The 25,755-nt window shown below is 37.1% G+C and overlaps 1 protein-coding gene across 1 annotated transcript in view; it reads left to right on the top strand.

Moving 5' to 3' along the window:
• COG5 (component of oligomeric golgi complex 5) overlaps positions 1-25,755 on the top strand; it is a 194,139-nt gene that overhangs the window by 78,594 nt on the left and 89,790 nt on the right. Inside the window, exon 7 of the mRNA XM_030014841.2 lies at positions 5,508-5,638. Coding sequence (XP_029870701.1) covers positions 5,508-5,638 — 131 coding nt within the window. The remainder of the gene's footprint in view (positions 1-5,507; positions 5,639-25,755) is intronic.

Below are 25,755 nucleotides of genomic sequence, written 5' to 3'. Positions count from 1 at the left end.
GTTGGTGTGAGGGCAGTGCTTGTCGTGGCTGCATCCAGCCCTGGCATGTGGTGTTACGAGATATTTAGGTCCTAATTCGTTTAAAGCACAAGTCTTCTCAAAATTAACAATGTTATATATGTACTTTTAAAATCTGTTAATGTAGAGATGTCAGTTATAAATACTATACTTACTAAGTTTGTTATGGTTAATATAGTATTAGTTTCACCCTAGTGCTTTAAGGTTAAAGCAGAAGGAAAGCTGACAAGTTTTAAACTGGGCCCCATCCCCAGAGTCTGTGCTAACTGGGAGATGAACCGTTGTTCTGCTTAATTCCTGAGAAGACAACACAAGTACCTTACAGCCCATGTCACCCTCACCTCTGATCATAACCATAGTATTATTGACTGACTGTGCATGGCAAGAAACAGAATAATGATTGCACAAGTGCCTGAAGCAAAATGCTACATTTGCGCTGATCCCTGGGTTAATAGCTGGTAGTATCTTTGTTGTATTTCATGTGACATAGTTTCTTTACTAACTAAAATTGCCCGATTGGAATGTGCAAGTTCCTCTGCAATATTTTAAATAAACTGGATCTTAAATGCACTGTGGTTCTGGCGATGATCTGGCCACCCTTGTGTCAGCTGCCCTTCTGCTCAGTTTCATCTTCCTGTCTGCGATGGCAGCATCACTCTTGAGAATACACAAGTGTAGAAATTTCTAACATTATGTTGTCTGCTTAGACGATAAAAACTATCAAAAGGTGCATATCCTGCCTGTGTTACAGCTTCTGCTCTCACATAGGGCTGGTAGGAAAGCACTTGCAGGTGTTTCTGCCATAGACCTGCTGTCCTTATGAAAACTGTTTTTCTTTTGAAAATGGTATAATGATTGCTAGGGCTTCCCTAATGGTTAGAATAGCAACTAAGAGCATCCGTAGCAGGATGTCTAGCCACTGAACCTGCAGAAAGGCCCTCTGTTTTGAAGTCCTGCTGAAATGCATTGTCTGAAAGCGTTTTTTTAGGATTGCAGGAAATTTGGAACAAAGCTGCAGATTTTGGCAGTTTAGCAGGAGGTGGCTGCCAGTCTGAGGCACAGATGGAGGTATTTGGAGAAGCCAAAGCAGCATGGTCTTTCTGTTCCTTTCTTAAAACCATCAGAAGGATTAGATTTTTAGCACTTGAAATGGCTTAATTTAGATTTTGAGATAAAATACAGTAGGGAGAAACAGTCTCTTTTTTAGTTCTTTTCCAGATTTTTCTGTGGATTTAGGAGGTCAGAACCATATTTTAATTTTATTTTGTTTAAACAGCCTAGGGTTGCGGAATACGATTTTATGACATAAGTGAACTCCACAGCAGATCTAGTATTTGTGGGCTATGCAAGTCTTTGGTGGTACTTGCACCTTTTTAAATCTCATGTTGTCAAGAAACTACTTCAGACTTTACTATAGCAGTAGACTTAATCTGTGGGTAGTTCTTTGCACTTTTTTTCTTCTGTGCAGCTGAGAGGAAGGGGTCAGAAAAGTAGTCTTCACATTCAAGACACTTGCTCGTTGAAGTTAGTAATTAAAGTTAGTGGGAGTTTAATATTCGTTTTAATAGGTTCACATGCAAGGCCACCTGTAGATATGCAGCTTAGTCACAGCAAAAAGTTGCAGGGAAGTAATGGGTAAGTGTGGCTGCTGTAGGCCCTAGCAAAAGCAGCTTTGTAAGCGTGCCTGCATATAAGGCTTCATTAATAGCCTGTGCCGCATGAGGTGTGCTGTCCTGCTGCTCGGCTTTGACTTTTCTGATCCATTTTTAAACAAATGCATATGGACAAAAGCATTTGCAGACTAATAGACTGAAGTAGTAGTAGACTAAAGGAGACTAAAACCTATTTGACATAGTGTACTGTTAAGAGAGTTGTTTTCCTTTATGTCTTACTAAGCTTTATGCAGTATTTCTCTAAACTTTTTTGTTTTGGTTTCTTATGCGGTGTTTTTCATATGCAGGTACAGGGATGTTCTTTGCATAGCTGTGAAGTGAATCACTTGGAATTTTTGTGTTCAGTTGTGAACATGTGGTTGCTAAAATTAATCTGAGGCTTAGATTAGTTTATTGTGAATAAACAAAAATAATTGGCTACTAAAGTGAAAGGTTATTTAGCAAAGATCTAAAAGTTCAGTTGGCTTAGTTGGAATTTAAGTCTATGCCTTAATAAACTTACTGGGAGGACATAAAAGAAAGATAACTTTTATTAGGAAGTCATAGTGGGTTGGTTATAAATGGAGTTGTCATTGTCTTATGAAGGAAGTATCTGAAACTGGGTGAAATGCCTTGGCCATCATTTTGTTAGTTTTATTGGTTCTTTCAAAAGAAGCAGTGGACAACCTGCTTGATTGAGCAAAATGCTGAAAAATGTGTAAATGAGAGTAGTCCTGCGTTATGTTGGAGATAAGCAGTAGTGTAAAGGTCTAGGCTACCTTGACATGGAAAATTGGGATGATTTCAATCTAGAAAGATAAAAAAGGAAGGGGGAGGGGGAAGTGTTGTTTAACTTTGAAGGTACCTCAGGTTCACTGGGTACCTTCCTAGGCTGCTTTTACATTTCTCTGTGGATCTAATCTAAGGCACCCAGACATGTTCGGAAGTGTTTGTTGTATAAATTTAATCATCCAGTTCCCTCCTAATTTATGTTGTAATTCAGAGTTTTAAGTGGAGAGGTGTGTCTGTTCTTGGAGGAGCCTAAACCAGTGGGTGTTCTCAGGTCATGCATATTCCAGGAACATGGATTTCAGAGCAGTGGCCGTAGTCAGTCTGATTTGCAAAAATGTGCAATAGTTATGGGTGTAATTGCATAATATTTGAATGATTTGAGTTCTAGCCCAGTCTAAGCTGTAGGTCTTCATTAGCCTGAAGGAAGTTGAATACACAGTTCCTGCATCCCAAGTGAGTGTCACTAAGAAATCAAAGACATCTGGGAAGAGGCATCCTCCAGCCCTTCTTTCAAAGACGGGTCACTAGTTAGGTCAGGAGTGCAAGATCAGGCAGAGTCAACAGGAGGGAACGTAGAGGTCAGGGACCTCAGTGAGTGTGAAAATCTTGTTTTTACACCCTAGGTTATGTTTTATATCTAAAATTGTCCCATGTGAAAAGCCTAAATAGTCCAAAGAGCATGCATTACAATGTTGCTCCCTTTAAAAGAAAGTGAATGTGTCTGGGTGTCATGGTTTAACCCCAGCTGGCACCTAAGCAGCACGCAGCCGCTCACTCACCTCCCTCACAGTGGGATGGGGGAGAGCATCAGAAGGGTAAAAGTGAGAAAACTTGAGGGTTGAGATAAAGACAGTTTAATAGGTTGGCAATTGCATTGACAATTTTTGAGGGCCTCCTTGGAGGCTGCATAGGTAAAGCAAAAGCCGCAAGCAAAGCAAAACAAGGAATTCATTCATCACTTCCCATGGGCAGGCAGGTGTTCAGCCATCTCCAGGAAAGCAGGGCTCCATCACGCCTAATGGTTACTTGGTGTTTTGGGTTTGTGTGGTGTGTTTTTTTGGTAGCGGGGGAGGGGCCACAGGGCCGGCTCCTGTGAGGAGCTGCTGGAAGCTTCCCCGGCTCGGAGTGGGACCCGCCTCTGGCCCAGGCCGAGCCCGTCAGCGACGGCGGTATCGCCTCTGGGAGAACAGAGTTAAGAGGGGGAACCTGCAGCAGAGAGGGGATTGGGATGGGAGAGGAACCCCTCTGCAGACACCAGGTCAGTGAGGAAGGAGGGCAGGAGGAGCGGGGGAGGAGGCTGATGCCCCCGCAGCCCACGGGGAGACCAGGCGGCAGGCTGTCCCCCCCAGCCCACGGAGGGGAGCGGGGGAGCAGATGCCCACCTGCAGCCCGGGGAGAGAGGAGCCCACGCCGGAGCAGGGGGTGGATGCCCCCCAAGATGGCCGCGGCTCCGTGGGGAAGCCCGCGCTGGGGCAGTCTGTTCTGGACGGACTGCAGCCCATGGAAAGGACCCACGCTGGAGCAGTTTGTGAGAAACTGCAGCCCGTGGGAAGGACTCCACGGTGGAGCAGGGGAGGAGTGAGGAGTCCTCCCCCTGAGGAGGATGGAGCGGCAGAGACAAGGTGTGAGGAACTGACCCCAGCCCCCATTCCCTGTCCCCCTGCGCTGCTGGAGGGAGGTAGGTAGAGAGAACAGGGAGTGGAGTTGAGCCGGGAAGGAGGGAGGGCTGGGGGGAAGGTGTTTTAAGGTTTGGTTTTACTTCCTAATATCCTTGTTTTGTTTTGATTTTGTTTGTTCCCCAAGTTGAGCCTGTCTTTTGCCTGTGACCATAACCGGGGAGTGATCCCTCCCTGTCCTTATCTCGACCCACAAGCCTGCCTTTTTATTATGGTGCTTTGTTACCAGCTGGGCTGAAACCATGACACTTGGGAAGACAAATGCCATCACTCCGAACATCCCCCCCTTCCTCCTTCTTCCCCCCGCTTTATATGCTGAGCACAGCGTCCTATGGTCTGGAATACCCCTCTGGTCAGTGGGGTCAGCTGTCCCGGCTGTGTCCCCTCCCAGCTCCTTGTGCCCCCCCAGCCTCCTCGCTGGTGGGGTGGGGTGAGGAGCAGAAAAGCCCTTGGCTCTGGGTAAGCACTGCTCAGCAGTAACCAAAACATCCCTGTGTTATCAACACTGTTTTCAGCACAAATCCAAAACATAGCCCCATACTAGCTACTGTGAAGAAAATTAACTCCATCCCAGCCAAAACCAGCACACTGGGAGAAAGGATGTCACAGATTCAAACCTACTTTGATAAAGGGAGATGATGTGTGGGGTTTTCTACTTGCTGGAGTGCTCTCATTACTAAGTGGCTATTGGTGAAAGATGAAGTGATTTGACCAAATCTACATAGGCAGTGAAAAAAGTTGAGTTTGAATAGATTTTCTTGCTGCAGTTGCCAGTCCAGCCCAGTAATCTGTAGATGCCCTACTGATGGTGGTTTCCACAATGATAATAGATCTTGTGATGTTTCTGTGATTAAAAATGAAAAAAAAAAAACCAACCCAAACCCCCTGTTTTCTTTTCTGGCCATTATTCTGTGTTTGATCCCAAATATTTAGAAGTGCAATTTAAATATATGAAGTATAATTTAAATCTGTTAATGTATAATACATCCGGAATTTCAGATCTTAGAGCAAATTATGCTTTTTCAAACATCTGGTTAGAGAAGTTTAATTATCTGGTTAATCCTTTGGGACAAGGAGATGAGTTCTTGCCCCTTCCTGCCCTGTAACTGAGATTCTGGAGTTCCTAGAACTCTTGCTGTGCACCTCTTCCACAGTGTCTGGGTCTAGAGAAGTCCGGTGAAATAAATTTGAGTAATAATCTTTCAATTTTCAGTTTTTCTGGTATAATACATTACTTTGATGTACTGTATTGTCAAGTGTTGCATGCAGAAATGTCCCTTGGAACTAGTGTAAATTCTAAATGTTTTAGCATGTTTGAAATGTTCCATTGTCCCATGTCATGCTTATCAGTGTTTTGTTGCTTTTATAGATTACCTTTCTCAAGGGATAGATCTCTCTGGAATAGAAGTAATTGAAAATGAGCTGCTTTTTATTGCAAGAGCTCGGCTTGAGGTGGAAAATCAGGCTAAAAGGTTGCTTGAGCAAGGTGTGGAGACTCAGGTAAAATACACTTTCTTCTTTACTTCCTTTCAAATGTGAAGAGTAAAAGTACTCTGACCTCCTTTGTTTTGTGTAGCATTGTCTAATGGAGATTAAACATGAAAAAAGTCTTAGGTATGAAATTCTCACACATGACAATAGCCAAAGAAATTGACAAAACTGGCTTTGTACCATATTTGCAAGAATAAAATTTTGCAGGATCTGACCCTGAAATTTGGGAGAAAGTAAGTGCTGATATGAATAATTTAACTCTAAATACTGTGATAAAAGTTTGATGATTGATAGTACTTTGCATTAAGCGCCATGTAGTACATTGCCAATATTGCCAAGCTTTATAGATAAATCTGAAAAATGTAGTTTCTTAAAACTGTAAGAAGATTTCTACATTTTAGCTGTGCAGTAATATATTGAAACAATTTGAAAGATTTCCCGTTAAAACTTTAAAGGGCATTTTAAACTTTGAGGTAAATATTCACTGTAGGGAATATCAAAATGAATATGCATAATTACATTCATCCATACTAAATGTAATTATCTACATTTTTAATAACCTGGCTATATTTATTATTTAACTATTTGTTGTATCATTAGTGCTGTCTTCTTGCCTTTTTAAAAATACATGTTCTTTTGTCTATATATTTTAGTATTCTTTAAAAAAAAATTATTTTAAATCCCTGTTACTACAGTAAGAGGAAAAAACTAGTACAAGTTCCTATCAAATTTGGGTTTTAAATTAGAGAACAAAAAGGATTAGAACAAGACATTTTTATGCTGTTTGTTGCCAACAGTTAATCTTACCTGTAAGTCAATATAGCATTTGTTCATACTATTGAAGGTTGACATGAAAATATAACATATACAGAGTGGAAAATCTCTTTATTAAATTGGCTTGGTTAGATATTTGAGGATTAAAATTGAGGATAAACTTTTTACTTAGACCTCTCATTTCAAGTAATTTTCTACAGTAGGAAGTCATGATTGTGGTAAATACCTTTGGCTGTTTACTGATAGCAAAATGGTAGGAAAAAATAGCCCATTTTTTACTTGATTACTATTCAAATGTTGAAACTCCTGGCTATTTGAGCATGTTGCCAGGCTGTTATTGGGCTTGTTACAAGCTATGAAGCATATGTGATGTTAAATTAAGACTGAACAAAGATAGGGCCTAAGAAAAACCAAGTGGACGTTTATTTTAAATGTAGCAAAAGTCTTCATCAGTGTGTACTCCTTCTAGTTTTTCATGTCAGATTTGACCTTCTCTGATAATTTTCTCTTCATATTAAGTACTAAAACGGAACTGACAAAGAAACCCTGGGGAAATCAATCCCATTCCACTTGAAAAATAGACAGATTTATTTGGTGTTCCAGGCTGTATCCAGGTAATCAAGAGATTATTGAAGTGTATGCCTGTTGTGCTTTAGCCAGGGGCCTGTTTCCAGCAAATGGAAGATTGTTTAGAAGAACATTATGAGTGCTTAGTCTTTTCAGAAGTGGGGATGTTTTCCTGAAGAGGTGTTGGGGTATGCTTCACAGGTTTGTTGTTGTGTATGACTCGTGGATTTAATGTTGGAAAAATGGTGTGCTTTAGAAAATACGCATGCAGGCATTGCCCAAGAAATCTAGAATTTGTAATATGACTAGCAGATAGTATGTCTTTGATTCTTATTATTGTAGCAGTGTGTTTTATTGACAAGCTGATTTACATTTATAGCTTCCAAGCCCTGAGATTTCCCATAAGAGGACATGGGATCTTCATCTTTTCTTCAGCATTTTGCACCACAGAATTCCTCAGATGGGCTGTCTTCCTGCTAGTATCTATTCTGGTAGCTAAGTCTGTACCTTTGAGAATAGTGTATCTGTATTTGTATTTGTCCAGGTAGTTCTTCAGGTATTTGATATTCATATTTGCAATTGCAGTTTTAGTTTTCACCTTTGTTTTGATCTGCTGTGTAAATAATACATGAGATCAGTTGCATATGTAACAGCAAGCTATATTTCTGTATTTCATCTAGCACTTTTCAGCAATTCCTTAAGAAGAAAGTTAGTCTTACTTCTCCATTTTACAGTATTTCAGTGTCCAACTGGAAGAGGAGCATTAAGTGGCAATACATAAAAAAAGTAAAACTATAGGTATCTCCTTTTAAGCAGAAGTCATTAGAATTTGGTGAATGTCTTCTCTAGAATTTAGCTTTTTTTTTAGAGATGCTGCTATAAGTTACTCTGACAAAAAGAACAGAGCTAAAAAGTTTAAAGTGCCCCTTTCAACATTTTGATATATATCCTTTGTTTAGGTAAGAAACTATTTTTGTTATTTTGATTATTTATTTAATGATGTATAAATCACATGCTAATGAGCTGTGCCCAGATTCCCCCAAATAACTGCCAGCAGTAGGACATGAAAGCAGATACTTACCACTAAGTGGTACATTGTCTTTTTCTGTACAGTGTAATTCACGTTTTTATTGCATGTCTATCACTAGCATTTGTGTATTTCTCAGAAGAAATGAAGTATCTCTTTCCCTCTTCCTTTAGAAGTGTGGCATTAGCCATTGACTGCTTCAGAAGTGAAGGCTTCCACTCATATTCATGGTGGTATCTTTAAAGCTGCCATCTGGGTATAAACTAGAAGTGTCTGTCAGCATGTCTAGACTTAACAGGCTTTCATAGAGCTGCCAACCATGCTTGTCTTCCTAATCCTTTTAGAAAGAGTAAGCCCTCTTTGCTCTTGTTGACAAAAGTAATACAAATAATACCAAACCTGATCAAGCAGGGGTACCAGTGGCTCGAGCAGGTTTTTTTATTGTTGGGTATGCTTTGTTACTCACTCTTAGTGTACATAGCACAGATTGATGCTCTTTCGTGACCCACAGAACAGTATCAAGAAAATGGATTCAAACCCTGTTATTACTGTTTAGTCCTAAACTCCTTGCTAACTTTCCTTCATGCTGTAAGCAGGTTAATGGCAGGTAGTATAGAAAAGCAGGAGAGGCTGCTTTCACAGATGCATCAAGAACTTTATTAAAATCACCATTCTAAGAAGAGACAGCAATGTTTTCTGCTTAAAAAAAAAAAAAAGGTATCTATCCATCTTGCAACCACCTGAAGCATCCCCAGCATTTCTTTTGCTCACAGGATGAACCCTGGGCAGAGGAATCTAGATTTGCTCTTGACACCACTTCACCTCTATATTCAACAGCAGTATATTGTGTAAAGCAGATCTGAATATTAAGAAATTATTTGGAACAAGAGAAATTTGTTAAGATTATCATAGCTCAATTCCAGGTAGAACAGTTTTGCCAGACACAGTGTTGAGGCTGCCATACTTGAAGAAAACTTTCTCTGCAACTTAGCTCACACTTCAAACCCTTTCTGCTATATATTGTCATGCTTAGTGTGGGACTTTCTTCTTACAGCCAGGGATGCCCAAACTTAGTTCCATCAGGTAATGATAAGGTTGGTAGCATTAGGAGCTAGGTCTTGTGTGTGCAGAAAAGAGGTAGATTTCCATCTCCTCCATCTTTACTCCTCTGAAGAGGTAGCCCTAGTTCTGAGCTAGGTTCACTGCTTTAACAATAGTTATGGGTCTCCTCTGCGTAAGAAGGATGGATTTTTGCACGTATGTCCTCGTATCTGTGAAATGAGTTAGGAACTGATGCTCTTGCTTTTGACTTTACTGATACAAACTTTAGTAATTAGGATATAGTTGGTAAGGACTATGGTATCATTAAAGATTGATTAAAATATAAAATATCCATTTAGGTCAAACAAGACATGGTGTGAAGATGAGAGTAGAACTCAGATTTCCTTGGGTTTGTACCTTAAACACAGTTTGTCCTTCTGTGTGTAACAGAAACATTTTGTATCTTTGACCACAGATATTAAAAATTTTCCTTCCTGGTCTGCTGGAGTGATCTATAGGTGTCTGACTATTTTTTTTTTTTTTTTTTTTTAAGGAAGGTTTTGGATAAATTATGTGATATTTGTTGCCCAGATTCCCTTATTTAAGGTGTTGGCAAATTTATTTTCCTGCATAGCATGGATCTGGAGAGTGTTAAATTCACTGATTCACTAAAATTGTCCTGGTGGTCATGTAGTGAAGTTTCCTGGTAGTGTTAGAGAAAGCAAAAAGTAAGTGTAAGCTTAATACCCCTTTGTCCAAATGAATGTTAAATTGTGTCTGTAGGTTTTTTTTAATACATAGATTTTTAATTTTTTTTCCAAAATGAAAACCTTTACTAATTATAACCTCACAGAATAAAAAAGAGGGGAAAAAAATCCCCCACAGAAATAAATCCTAAACTCTACTTGTGCAAGATGTTCAAATGCTGGATTTGTATACACAGGATAAGTATGTAAACAATACAATCTGAACAAAAATGTCTCAATTAATTTCAGTGTAACATCTTTATACTGTTGTCACTTTTAGCATATTTGGGGGCATTTTGAATTTTCATTTTGTAACTCACTGAGTAGAATTCTGCAAATTGTTCCGTTTTGCATTCTTTTTCATACTGAACCTTTCTTCTAAGTTGTCTCTGCAACAAGTATAGCATTTTTTTTTCACATTAAAAAATTACTAATTAGATGTGTATGCATAATTGTTCTTGACTAACGCTATTTAGCGCCTGAGAAAAGTGATGGAAGGATGAAGTATCTGCGTAATTAACCAGTTGTCTGGAGGTGATTATCCAGAAGTTGCTCAATTTATCTCAGTTCAGGGTTCCCTAAGATAGGTGGTTATGTAGTATATCTTGCGGTGTTATGGCAAAACTGGTGAAATTAATCTGAAATCTTTCATAGACCAGCATTTAATCTCCTGTCAAGGATCTCTAACAATAGGTCTTCTTTGTTATCCCCAAGGGATTGGAGGGGAAAGTATGCACATAATTGACCATTTTTCCAGACATGATCATCAAGAAGTTGCATAATTTATTTCATTTCAGGGTCCTCTGACCTGAATGCTTATGTAGTACAACTTGCACTGTTCTGGCAAGATTGGTGAAATTAATCTTAAATCCTTCATAGGGCAGCATTTAATCCAATGTCAAGGATCTTAAACAATACATGCTCTTTATTAAATCTGTGGCAGGATTTTCCAGTTGTGCAAATACACTTGGAGGTGTTTGAGATACTCAGATACGAAGAATGGCTGGCGTTGGGTCCTGTTTTTTACATTTTTTGGTGACACTTGCAAAAGTATGATAATGTTGCATTCTTGAGTTACTTCTAATTATTACTGCCAAAGGCATGGATGGTCCTTGCAGCACTACTGTCTGGGCAAGGTCCTGTGATCTTGAGTTTCTCATTTTCAATCTTGTGTACTTTAGCAAGAGTATATATTTCACTGAAACATCCTTTTTGCTAGATTAGTTTATGATATGTTAACACTTTGATTTAAATCAAAGTATGCTTACTAGTTTTTGCTAGTTTAGTGTCATCTTCAGATTTGAATGCTTTATAGTAAAATGGGCTGTGCAAGTGTATGAATGTGCTGTCTGAAGTTGTGGGCTCTGTGGAGAAGTGTTTGGCTGTAGAACAAAGTCTAATGTCATAGGAGAATGTCACTTTGTGTATTCCAACTCCATAGTTGGTAGAGTGGGCCTCTTAATGTTTATCTTTAGTTCATTTAGCTTAGGATGTGTTACGTTGCCTACACTCATGCATTGCACTAGTCAAAAGAAGAAATTTAACTTCCAGATGTTTTTGCCTGCCCTTTGCTGCTTTTACATTTTTTGACATTTTACTGCATATGTACGCATAATTACAAAAGTATCATTATAATAGCAAATAAAGTAGAAAAATATGAGAAAAGAACCCCTCCAATTTGGCATAGAACCAGTCATCTTTTTATCCATATACTGCTGGTTACCCTCATAAAAAGGCTGGAAAAAGTAGAGTTGAAATGCTACCCAGAGTATGGTTTTTTTTTTTAAGTCAAAGAGTAGTCATTGCTTTTTTCTTTTTTTTTTTCTTTTTTTTTTTTCTTCTGACATTTATTTCTACTAGAAGTTGGAATTTAACCTCATCACTGTCAAAAATTTAACCAGTATAGTACACTTTAGGCAGTAGATGTTACGTTTCCTTATTATTCCACAATCTTGATTCCCTGGAGGAGATCCTGATGGAAACTAGACTGAGACAGCTATTTCATAATAAAGTGATTGACTACAATATGGTATAGAAATGGAAGGCATTTTTGATTATTCAGTTTGAAGTCAATTACTTGAATCTAGAGTAAGAAGACTGGAGTAAAAAGAAAAATTTGAACCTGCTTGCTACTTTTGGCATAGGGTGAGGGTGGTAGCTATAGTTAACTTTAAATCATCTAGTTTTGCTTAGTGATGACAGAGGATGAGATCCAAAGCTTTTTATTTAAATTCACGTTAGCCACCCATTTCACTGCTTTTTGTAATTCTAATGTAGACAGAGAAGACTTATTTCAACATGTTATAGCTGTCATATTGGCTTTCGTTGTAAAAGATCACAATGGCATTTGAGTCTAATTAAAATCCTACTAGCTTATACTGTTTCTGTTTTTTCTTTTACAATAGTTCTGTATGCATATAGAGAATTTTTAGCTTTATGTGTTTATCTATCTTTACAAGTTTTACTCTATCCTAACCTTTAAGTGTCCTTGTCACAGAAACATACTCATGTTGCATTATTCAATTTTATTTTTCATCTTCAATATTATGGTTATGGTTTGCGTGATCTTGTTAACTTACTAAATCAGATTCCTTCATCTGGCCATCTGGTGCATGGCACTACTGAAGGAGTTTTTGATAAATCTAAATTGTTTCTTCCTTGAACTATTCTGCTAAGATGTGATATAGCAATGTACGGCTCATCTAACAACCAAAAAATATCTTCCAGGTATGTGTTAGTTATATCCTACATCTGAATGGTAAACTTCATGGGGATTAACCAAACCCTATAATATTTTCCCTTTACTATTGTGGTCTAAAAAAAGTTCACTTTATCTTAAAGTATGATCTAATGGAACTGAAGTGTTAACCATGCTTCAGTAATTCAAAATCACCAAGCTAAACACTAAGCATGAATTTATACCTCTGAACTATGGATTAAAATAAACCACAGATTTCTCTGCAACATAATCGGCTGATACTGATATAACCTAGAATATCCTTTCAGTTTCCATAGGAACAGATGATAGAATGTTTTGAATCTTGGAACAGCTAAAATGAATGTCTGGCTTCAATATAGTTCACTTCTATTTTGCAGCTTGCAACCTCTGTATGCAGAGGGCTAAAAAATGTGCATAAAAAAAAAGAAAGGTGGAATATTGGCATAAAACATGTTAAAATGTTTTTAGTAGCAGCAGCAGCAACAACAACAACAATAATAATAAAAATACAAATACTTTAAGGTGTTTCTGTGCATAATTCTTCAGGTGTTAGCTCTGTGTTTTATTATACAGGTGCGAAAAGTATTTCAAAATCCATAGGAAAAGAGAAACCATTAATTATTCCTGTGTGTTAATGCTTCTTTAGATGTTTTACAACAACAAAAAAATCTGTTTCATTGGTCATCTCTAAATTTCATCTCCAGCCATTGTTTCATCTCACTGTGTTTCACTGAATAGGTATATTTTCTCATTGGAACCATTTGTATAACACAAGAAAACTTCATGTAGCCAGAAAGAAAAGATCACCAAAACTAGTGGAATATATAGTGTGTTATATAGGTGACTATGGCAAAAGGTGATAATCCAAGAACAGGCAAGGAAACATACTAGCTGTAGTGGTACTTGTTTTATTAGATGTTTGACATCTCTTTCTTAAGAGGTCATGCTGCGAAATCAGAGGAGATATGCTTTGAGTGTAAAAACATTAAGAAGTTTTAAAAGGTACCTCTTTATTTGAGATGAATGGATATGTAACTCCAATATTGCTGTAGAGGGAAAATATGGAGGCCTTGTTAACAAACCATTAGGAATCTTAAGTGGCTGTAGCCTGAGGCATTGTGAATGCAGGTAGAAACGATAGTGTGTGACTGACTGTTCAGTACTTGGGCTCTTTTCATTTGTTATAACTCCAGCACTTAAGATAACTTGATCTTTAAAACATTTTGTATGTGGAAATTAGGACAGTACTGAAAGCAAAAAAGAAAAAAGTCAAAAAGAGGCAAAATGAGGAAGAAATAGCAAGTTAACTTGTGATAGTTTCTCTTTGCAGTGCAACAGGTTTTTGGTCTGTGAATGGATCTACACTGTGCTAATATAGTTCAAATAGCAACTTTTTTGAATATCTATATTCCAAGATTATTTTCAGCTGCCGTTAATATAGAAGACTCATGAGAGCTGTAGTAATTGGAACGTACAGACAAGTTTAATAGCAACATTTTGAAAATGGAAGGATTTTCAAGTAAAAGTAATATCTAGGGCTTTCCTGCTCAGTATTAGAATATAATTTACTGTTGTAAATGTGCAGAGGACCCTGTGTCACGTGTTACTTTCTGAGTATTGATCCTCTTTTATGAACGGTTCTGGTTTGCACTTTCACAGCATCTTTTAGAAAATTCCTCACAAACTGTGTAGTAGGTGGTTTAGGCAGGTATTAGCAAACCTCATTCCACAGGTAAGCAAATATAGAAGTTCTAAATGACAAGAAGTAAGCAGGAAGGTTCTTAACAAAGTATTTGGGTTTGCAAGTTGCTGTGCTTTAACAGTTAGGCAGCACTGGCCCATTTTAACAGGCCTTGTTTCATGAAAATGCTTCCCCTCCCCCAAATAACATTTTTTTTCTTGAAGAGATACTGGAAGCTTCTGTTTTCTCACCCAGTAATATCTGCAACTGTAATTGTTTATCTGTTGAAATATATTGCAGTTAAAGTAGAATAAGCATTGTAAAATGAATGTTCTTTAGTTAGTTAGTTCTTTAATTTATGTTCAGCAGAAAGTTTCTGAGTGTGGGAGTGAGGACAAGGGATGAGCTAATTAGGCAAGTACAGCAGAACCAGGATCTGCTGCTGTTAGTGTCCTCTGCACCCTGCTGGAGTAGGTGTTGGCTCAGGGGTTTGGGTCGCTTGGCCAACAGAGTGATGTGTCTTGTTGATCATCTCTTAGTGCTCTTAGCTATTAATTGTATGCCTGCTGGACACGTGTTCCACAGAGTAGTTTTTGTCAAACTGCAAAATAGATAGCCCCAGTGAGATGTTGTCAATAGCAAATGAAGCATGAAACAGTCTTCCCTTTTCCCTTCCCTTGGTGGCAGGTAGTACGCCGTGGTGTAAGGAATTCATAATTAGTTGATATGAGGCATAAGCTAAAAGGCACTGACTTCAAGCAAATATTGAAAATAGCAGAAAGCAGGCGACTGTGTTTTGAGGAAAAACCTGCTTGGATAGACACATGCATATTTAATCAATCTTCAATAATCCATGAAATATTAATGTGATGCATATGGTATACACAAGTGTTTAGTAATGGTGTTGGCTGAAATTCTAATACCTAATAGGGAGTTGTTGCCTTTTTTATATATCTTAAAGTTCTTTGGGAAGAGGTAGAATTAACTTAAGTAAACAATAATATTACTGCAACTATGTCTGTTATCCATATTTAACTGGAAAGAGTTTAGTCCTTAAAGTCATTAAGCTTTTATTAATAGAAAAATGTGCCTGATTTTCCACAAATATTTTTGTGCCATGACCTCTTTCAGTGCCTTTCCCATAGAATCCATAGCTATCTAAACTGTCATTTTTTACTTTACTGTTTTTCTTCTGACAGGGTGCTGCTTTATGTTTGCTAGTCTGAATTAAAAAAAAAAAAAAGAAAAAAAAAAGCTGCAACAAATATCATAAAATGCAGCTTTATGTTATAAAAACAACAAAAAGGCACACATTGGTTTTGCTGCTCAATTTTCTAGGTTTCAAAACAGTTTATATGTTTGTGATATTTTATTAAATGTATGAAGTTAAATTGTATCTTACCTTTCTAACTTGACACAGTTTTGTAATATGATAAAAATCCTCAAGTTTTCATTAAATGGACTTCGAAGAATTTTGATAGTGACAATTTTACAAGCTCTTTAACAGTGTAGTATTTCTTTATGTACAATAAAGTGAAGATTGTTTGAACAATTACTTGAATAATCAGTAACTTAAATCCTGAGGCAGGTCCAGCATTTCTATTGGGCAAACATATTGGGACTGCAGAAGAAAGGAAAGCATAGTCATTTTTGAAGACATCTCATGCCAGAGATCCAAAAGTGCAGATTTTTGCAGGTCCACCTGATTCATTTTCAGAGATGTAGTTTTACCCCTTACATGGTGCGCTTTCCAGAGTGAAAGGCTTTATAACTCAGGAGGGAGCGATGAATTCCTTGGTGAATACTGTTGGAAAAACAGGACTACTTGCGAAGTACCTGAGCATACATTTTAGAAGCCTACATTTTAGGGAGCACCTCTACAGTGTAATAGAGATAACATAGTAGCAAAGATGGCTGTGACAGTGTTTTGTTTAATCTAGCCAGAATTAGTTCATGCCAAAATATATCCCTTGTACTCTGGTTGGTGAACCATGCTGAAGTGTGTACTACTGTTGCTGTCTCTGTTAGTCTTAAGGAACATAAGCGTGGAAGCATGTGCCCATGCCACAAGCTAGAGGGGCAGTGTGTTGATATTTTCATTCTGTTCTCTTTGATCGTAAAGCATACATGTAACAACGGTTATTGGGTGCTGATACGTATTCCCTCTCCAGAACTCAGATGGTGCTTATTTTTGTGCAACTCTTTCCTTCTGGGAGTGGGGAAGAAGGGAAGCTGGAAGATGAACTGCACTCAGTCCTTCCCCCTCCCTCTAGCACTGTATGTGAGCAAAGCAAAAATGTATATGCATTTGGGAAGGAGTGTGTGCTGGAGTAGGAGTTACCAGCAAGGAGGATGGGAGCGTGCCATATGTTCTCCTGCACTGCAGGTTTTACTCTTCCCTGGAGACTTGTTCTGAAATCCTATTGATTTCTTGTCCAAAAAAATCTAGTTGTCTAGCAGTACTTGGTCAGTATTGTATTTGGCTGTTATCGCTTAGTGTTGCTATCCTTGCAGTTATTGGGATGTAAGCACCAACTTATTAGAGGAAAGCCTAAGTCACCTTGTCCTTAGTTATTAATGTTAGATGAAGGGTTTCCCTGAATTCAGATCTAGGTCAGTATTTATTTATTATTATTATTGTTTTTTTGAGTACTGCATATTGAAAACTATATTCCTGAAGCACTTACGTATCACCCAATAGAAACTTTTGGTATGATATTAACATTAGTCAGTTGCTATTTTTTTTTTTTCTGCCTAAGGAGATGTTAATGCATGAGGCCATTTTCATTCTGTGTTTCTACTTGACTCTTGTTTTATCCCCTTTTAAAATGCTAACTAGGAATTTGAGTTTCAAAGTTCTCTGCATATAAATACAAGCAAACTTTCCACATACTGAAGAATTTTTCATTTGCTGTGTTGCTACAGGCCATTCTTCTATACATTTGGAAAATTCACTCCCCTTAATTTAGCATCCACACTACCACCGCACCTTAGAAGTAAATTTAACCTACCTCATGATCAAGGATATTTTTTTCCTTAATGCCAAGTAGCATTCTTCATGGAGACCCTCTGACAGTGTTCTCATATATGGCACAGTGGGAAAGCATCACCATGTTGAGTTTATGTTGCTTCAGTGCAGGTTATAAAGGAATCATAAAATTAATGAATTCATAGACTTCTACAGTGAATTAAGAAACCTTGTGCTCATGTAGTCTGACCTGTGTAGTGCTGGACACAGACTTAAATTCATTAGATGGTGGACTGTAAGGTGTGAAGAATAATAACTATGAGCTGCAAATTACATTCTAGAGCAGGGGATTTGATAACTAGTTAACTTTTATTGGACTGACCAGTCCTGAATTTTAAACAAAATTGTATAGCCATGTAAAGAAAGTAGTCTTTGCTCTGAGGTGGTTGACACAGCAAAGCTGCTGCAAAAATAAAGTGGATCATTGAAATAATGCTCTGGCCTGTGAACATCTAAAAATTGATCTCATGCATATTATTTTAAAATGCAAAATTGTTATAATCAGGTCTATATTTATACTTTATGTTCTCTATTCAGTTTAGAAATCTTACAATTTTATAGAACATCTTTGGGACTTTCTGTTTGGAGAAGGTAAGTTTTAGCATAGCTTTTACTTCTTTTCAGAGTTGGTTTTTTTTTTCCTAATTCTAAAACAAGTGAGAAGAACTTTAAAAAAATGTTAGGTTGTTGGCTTCGACTAAAAATTAGATCTTAGATTAATTCTTCAGCCTACAACTGAAGTCCTTTTCCCTACACTTGAAGTACCTTATACATTGTGCCTTGATAGTTGTATATGTGGGAGGGAACTTAACCCTACATCTTGATAAATAACTGTACTTACATATAATTTCTCTTGCACACTAAACTTCTCCTGTAAAGACTTATTTCCATTGCATCTGTATAGAATTTTTATGAACAAGTGATTAATTCCATTTTTTTTCTTGAAAATTATACTAGTAAATACAGTGTGCCCCAGGTAAAAGTACTAAACATTCTAAAACACTGTCATCTTTTTCACACATAATACTATTATGCATTCCATTTTCTATAAGGAATGTTTGCATCTTTGTTTTCCGTAAAACATTGTGGCCTTATTTATATTTTATGGTAGTTAAGTTCACAGTTTATGTGTCATTCAAACAAGGGGGATAACAGCTGAATTTTAATAATGGATGAGGAATTGAATTCTAATTGCAGTAGTTTTCCTAAAGCCATTTTTGTTAAGGATCTCTGTCAACAGTCCCTTTGAATCTTTTATACATATGGAAGTTTTTTACCTTGGCTCTGAGTATTCAGGGAAGGTCTGGCAAAGCTAATTTCTGCTTTGGTTTAGAGTTCAGAATCCATTTTCCATTTTCCTTCCATCTTGTAGGCCTTTGTCTTAAAGTTACTGTAATTTTGCACAAAGCATGAGTCAATAAAGAACTTGACCACTAAATAGTGGCCATTCATATGACTGCTTTGCAGATTCTGGGCAAGATCAAGCAACTAGTATTATTTGTTATAATTTTTTAGTGTTCATTTCTTCCTCTAGGTTTGTGGGTTTCTTTTGAGGGGGCTAAATTAAAGTTAAAGTTCTAGTTATTGTCCTTGTCTCATGCATTAGACCAAGTTGTTCACTGATGTCAACTAGCACATCTCTTTTGTAGCCAAAAACTGCTGTGCGGGTTCATAGAAGTGGAGACTTTGACATAGAATTCATGAAAACCTGGCACAGTGTGTGATGGCGCATATGTACTAAGAATGTTGTTTTAATGGAGAATTTATTTAATTTTGTCACTGAGGATCATTATTGTTCTTGTTTTGAAATCACAGGGAGTTTTCACACAAACTGTAGCGTAAGCGTGTATACACTTTTGTATAGCGTCCAGTTATGCAGCAGCATCACATGTGAAACTTAGAGTGGAGCACTAGGCATGTTGTAGCAGTCAGCCAGTAATGTTGAGAAGTAGCCTTTTTTTTATCCCCCTGAGTTAGGATAAAATTACAGACTAGTGATACGGGCACTGTATTAATGCTTTTAAAGACAGATCTTTTCTTTTAAATATATCCCCCTAAACCAGAGAGAGACCTCATGTTGATTGTGAGTGGAATTCATATGCCATATGCCTTAATATGACATTTCAGTTTGTACAGACTACGGTGTGTTTGCTTTGTGAATTCCAAGCCTGTCCACCTGTAGAAGTTGTGTGCCATGATGGTTTATTGTCATCTGCAAATTTTAATAATCCTGTCATCTCTTCTGCTGCTTTCAGGTCCATAAGTGAGAATGTTGAATAGTACCAGAGTTAGGACAGACAATGAGAGACACAGGTGTTCGAGTGTCATATCCTTTCAGTTTTGAAGTGAATCATATAAATACTCTTAGAGTAGGGTTATCCCACCCTATTCTTTATGTCTGTCTTACAGCAGTTCAATCTAGACCATGTTTTCTTGGCTTACTTAAGAGAAAGTCACTTAAAATAGTGTTAGACTTGCTTCAAATCAAAACATATTATATCTCCCATTCAAAGGCACGTTACCCTGTCACAGAAATAAATTACTCTGGTTTGGCATGAGTTGTTTCTGACAAAGCCATCTTGGCTGTTATTTAGCACCATATTAAAATTTCCTTGTGCATATCAAAAGGTAATTTAACTGTGCAGTCAAATGTAAATAAGTTATTACTTTGTAGCAATAAGACTATATAATATTACCGTGCTGTTTGATGGTCCCGTTTTGAAGACAGAAATGTAATGTATGAGATGCTAATTTCAGAATACCTCTAGTGTTAATGACTGTTATATGAGAGCTTTAAACTCTTTAATGTTTTGTTTGGATTTCAACTCAAGTTTCTGGGAATTTGCTCAAGTAGGTTGGTAATTAAGGTACTTTCTGGATGTAATTAGTGGAGCATACTGTAACTAATAATCTTGCAATCACTAAACCTAAAATGTGTTCTTAAAGTACTACAACTTGGATAATGAAAACATTTACAACCTATATCATTCATGGAGAACAATAGTACTCCTTAATATATTTTGCAATGAATCAGTGAGCTCTCTTCTTCTCCATCCCCCGCTGCTGACAGTTATTTTAAGATCAGAATCGATACTTATGTATATACAACTCCTGTAAATCAGATGGATTAAAGAAAACAAATTTCTGACAATGCTGAAGTTGAAGTACATTTTCTAAGGTGGGTTACACATCAGCTTTAAATGTATAGCAGAATTCTTCTGTAATAAATTAAAGTGTTTATGAAAAGCCTGGATCACTTGCTAGCTAGTAAGTATATTACTTCTTTTACTTCTGTACGTAGCTGGGCCCATCCAGTTGAGAAGTGGGAACAGACGCTTTTGTGGGCTACTATTGTTGGTTCTCTGACAGCCAAATGGGATGATAAAATGGAACTAACATCATCTACTCTGAAACTTTTAAAAAAAATTCACATAGTTGAAGACAGTTTCTGACCAGCTGTTAAATTGGATGTGGAAGTGTGTGCATTCTAAAAGAGCTTCATGTTACCTCGTGGGATGTAGCCATGACTCATTATAGCTTTTCTGTTTTTGTTTTTTGGAAGTCGCCACTTTGAAGAATGGGTAATAGATTGGGTGGGCAGTTGCTATGTGACAATTCTCATCATCTTATCAGGTGATTTGTGCCCGGAAATTGTTCAAGTCACATTTACTTATTTTTCTGCTTTTTCTGTCTAATCACGCAGGTCAAAATTTATGAATGGATCCTTGTCCATAGTCCCTACAAAAGGGGGGGCGGGCAACTGGTAGAGTTTTCCTTGGGCTTTCAGTTTCTTTTTTTGCAGAGGAGTTTGAATTTCTGACTTTGAAATCTTTGCACCAAAATACTCCATTTATTAAGCTCATGACAGCAAAGTTTATCTCTACTTATAGCTGTGACTCTGTTAAACTATTTCAGAAAACTGATTTCCTGCTAATTGAAACTTTGTATTTTTAGAGAATATGTCTATCCCTACATAATTTGTGCATGTTACAGGGAGAAATGTGCTAGAAATAATGAAAGATAAAGTTTTTTACCAGCGATTATCTAAAGGTACAATAAGCAGCAACACATTCCTGAAGGTTGTCCTAAGCACAAAAGTAACACAAACCCAAAGATTACTGGTCCTACCAGTTGAGGGAACAATTAAAAACATTAAAGATGTTGCTGGGAAGCTGTTTTTTCCCCTCCCCTCCCTTCCCCTCCTCTCTTCTCTCCTTTTTTTTTTTTTCTAACTTACTGAAGATGATGTTGAGGAAAATACATCTGCTTTTCAAAAAAAGCAAAATAAAGGGGTGTAGAAGATATTAATGTAATTATATAAATTAGGAATATGGCCAAATTCAGAACACTCTAAACTGTACTCACTCTGTCTCTGTAATAGAATTTAGAAGAATTTCAGAAAAGAGCATGAGAAAGTTTAGGAATACAAAAAAAACTGTCACAAGAATAAAAATTGAAAATATTGAGGTTATTTAGTTTATAAGGCAAAGAAGTTGGGCAAATAAAATATATGTAAGCATGTAAAACAGTGACTGATACATAGAAGAGAAAGGGGAATCCTTTAGACTTTCCAGTTTTCTAGCAGGTCATACGATCAATAGTTGTCCAACAGAGGGTTTCAGAATAGTAAGTAACTTCTATGACCTGTTTGTTACAAAAGTCACAACAGTAAGAAAATTGATTTGTTAAATATTAACGTTAGTACCTATGAAGATGCTAATACAGAACATCTCTGAAACAGTGACATTTAAAATGTAAATTTCAAGAATTTTAATGTGTGTCATTTATGGACAGTAATTCCATTTAAAATCTGAAAAATCTCTGAAGAGGTCTCTATCTCAGAAAAGGTACAGGCATCTGTCCCTCTTAAGAAAATCTTACAGAACTTTGTTCCTTTTAGTTTTCAACAGTAATTCACACTCATGTTAATGTAAAATCACTGGTGTGTTGTAGAGGCTTGACAATACTTTTGTGTCATGAGCAGCTTTGGTTAATTATTTCTACAGTTAGGTTTAAAAATAAAGTACACTTGGTCATAATAGTCATTTGCTATTGCTCTGCTTTCTCAGTAATGCTGGATAACTCAAAAAATGCAAGAAGAGAATAACAAAAATTGCATTACCATTATTTTGTAATAAACTTGTTAACCACGAGTAACTTCTTCGCTCATGAGAGTATTAGACTACATATTACATATGCCTGCATTTCAGAACAAGGACATGCCAATATGTGTTTTGTCTCCTGAAAATAGCGAAGTACTGAAAAATCCAAATAGTGTTATTGTGGTAAGGTGTTCACATGGAAGTATTCTTGTATATTCTGCAATTTCCTTTTTTTCAAGATCTGCAACAGCATTTCAATGCTTATTACCTGTTTCACAGGCATTGATGACCTTTACAACAATGTGAAGGCATGTTTATGTATGACAACTTGCTAGGTTGGAGGAAAATAATGGATTTTTATCAGGAGGTGAATGACTTTTGCTTTACAAACTTCTTATACAGTTTTTTAAGTTAGATAACAATATTTTAATAATGGCATTATTTTAAAAAATAAAACTCTTTGTCATGCTTTAATGTGCCCATAATGCCAAGACTTGGCTGGCATGCGTGGTGTCAAGAGGTTAGTGAAGGATGACTCTTGGTTATAGCTTAAGTGTGCAGAGTTTACAGTTTAACTGAGTAATGCAGTAATTTTGTTATATTCTTCAAGGTTAGGAATTTGATAGCAGTTACCCAGTACTTGGTAGGTTCCCTTTCATAAATAACCATCATAATGGGCCCAGATAAACAGAGAAATCTTGAGTTCTCAAACAAGTATCTTCTGACCAAATTCGTTCTCATGAAAAATAAGTGTTAAAAGGCACTTAACTTATGCATATATATAAAATTCATCCTCAGTTGCTGACTGCTGCAAGTTAACCTCAGCTGTGTGCTTGTATATGACATAAGTGATGTCACAGTGTTTATCCAAATGGCATTGTCATAGGAAGTAGCTATTATTAGCCCCAATGTTTCCCTTTCAGGAATCCGTTGGAACTTGATCCTACCTATTTGAGTTTATATTGATACAAGTCCCTGAAAAGGTCATGCCCTTTTATTACAGAATCTTTTACCTCTCTTTTTTTGCTTGAAAAAGCAAGTGAACAACACCTGAACATAATTAGGTCCTCTGTCTTGCAGATGACCCAAACAAGTGTCTGTCCCTCAAGAAAGTTATATAAAGTCCCTGATCTAGAGTTTTTGTAAAAGAGATATCATATTAGGTGTCAGAACAATTCCAAAAAGTTCAGAGGTGTTGTGAGGAATTATGAGAAAATTTGTGTAGGGCCAACCTAGGGTTCAATTAGCTTGTACCAAACCATTTGGAGCTGTGCAGTCAGAACTTTCTGCAAGAGTTAAGAATCTGTATGCTAAACATACGGTTTGATGATTGTTTTTGTTAGGATAGGCTATCTGACATTGAATGAAGTGTAGGAAAATAGGTATTCCTTTTGTCTGTAGCCATATAAGAGAATGGATCTGACTCTGAACAAATGCAAATTATAGGGTTTTTTGGCTTGAGGTCCAGCTGGTTTTTGTACCCTCTTGAGCTATTTTAAATACAGTGTTAAGACTTAAAACTTATAGTAGAAACAAGGCTGAGCATTGAAAATGCTGTTTTCAGTTTTCCTTAATGAAAAATGTGCTGTTTGTGGGGTATAAATCCATGTTTAAATTACATTTCCTTGGAGAGTCATCTTAATGCCTACTGATGAAATTCAGCACTTTATTGATGCTTGAGCCAAACCAACATCCTTTAGTACAAGAATCGTTCAGTCATTGTTATCACTGCAGGGTAAAAGTTGATACCTTATATAGTATAGTTTACCATACTAGATCAGGATTAGTTACTCCTTCAGTTCTCATTGCTGATTTGCAATGGATGCATAGGACCATGCAGCATTTAGGCCTGGAGAAGAAGCCAATGTGTTTTGGGATTTATTCTTACATTAGCATATCATCCTTTAATCCCTTAGAAGGTTAAAGAATATTTTACTGTCCTTGAGATTTTTGTATGTAGACAGACGCAGGCATTTCCCCTGATGTAATGATTCAAAAAGCAAAGTTCAAATGATCAATAAGAAACCATAATTTCTGCAATGCTCCCTTGTGTGCTCTGTCAGCAAACAAGGAGAGTGAACAAGGATTCATCACCTCCCTAGAGAAACAGGACAAGTCAGTAAGGCAAGTGGAGGATTTTTTTTAATTTTTTTTTTTGGCTGACATCAGATCATAGGAATCCTTGCCATAGTTTGTCTTAAGTTTGCCAAAAAAATAAGAAATTGTAGTCTGTCATTCTAGAATGGTACATTTTTGGAATACAGTGCAGATTGTAAACTTCATCTCTTCAAAATAAAACCTTTTTAAAATTTATTTTTCATTTTCTGTGACACTCCTTTTTGAATCACAGGGGTGAACGCAAAGGCCATCTACTTAGTATATTTTGCTAGCAGTGTATTTTGCACCAGGGAAGAGGCTCATGAACCAGGATTTAATTCAGAAAAGAAAATAAGCCTGAATTACTATAATCAGTAACATTTTGTTCAGATCAATGATAAATGAGCTGATACTCCAGAACTTTAATATTAGTATCAATGTCTGGAAGGATACTAAGGATCAGATGGGTAAAGAATGAGCACAATATCTAAAGCCTTCTTAAGTGACAACTGTCCATTTGGAACAAACAAACATCTTGTAATTTTATTGCAAATGACAGAGCCACTGCTTCTGTGGCTGTCCTGAGTATGTGAAGGATGTCATAATTTTTTTTTCTCCAGGCTTAGTCAATAGAAAGAAGGCTTGTAGGAGAGATACCCATTTGTAAATCAAAACCTGGATCTAGAATCTATCAGGAGGGTCAGAAGTGTTCCTGGGATGGCTAGGAAGCTGTGGGTGATTATAGATGATAACATGATTACAGTGTATTATTGACTTCCGTAAGCTAGAGGTTAGAGGGGTGTACTGTTTGTGTAACTAAGAAGCATTTATCAGCTTATTAATCTTCTTACAACTTGAAAAGTTAAACTGTATGTTGCTTCTTTGGCTTAAAGCTACCTATGTATTTCTGGATAGAACGAGATGTTACAAGACAGCTTGCTGTGGGGTGGTAAAAAGCTGACATTTCTACAGGTCATTTATTTTGTATGGCTTGTAGAGCAGTCCTCCCTGTCTTGACCCTCTGTTGTGGTTTAACCCCAGCCAGCAACTAAGCACCACGCAGCCGCTCACTCACTTCCCCCCCACCCAGTGGGATGGGAGAATCAGAAGCAAAAAAGTAAAACTCATGGGTTGAGGTAAGAACAGTTTAATAGAACAGAAAGGAAGAAACTAATAATGATAATAATAATAATAATAAAATGACAATAATAATAAAAGGATTGGAATATAGAAAACAAGTGATGCACAATGCAATTGCTCACCACTTGCTGACTGATGCCCAGTTAGTTCCCGAGCAACGACACCCCCCCCTCCCCAGGCCAACTCAGCCCAGTTTATATACTG

Source organism: Aquila chrysaetos, chromosome 5, assembly GCF_900496995.4.
Source record: "Aquila chrysaetos chrysaetos chromosome 5, bAquChr1.4, whole genome shotgun sequence".
NCBI lineage: Eukaryota > Metazoa > Chordata > Aves > Accipitriformes > Accipitridae > Aquila > Aquila chrysaetos.
Note: the sequence above shows the minus strand (reverse complement) of the source record. Positions and strands in the feature narration are given on the sequence as shown.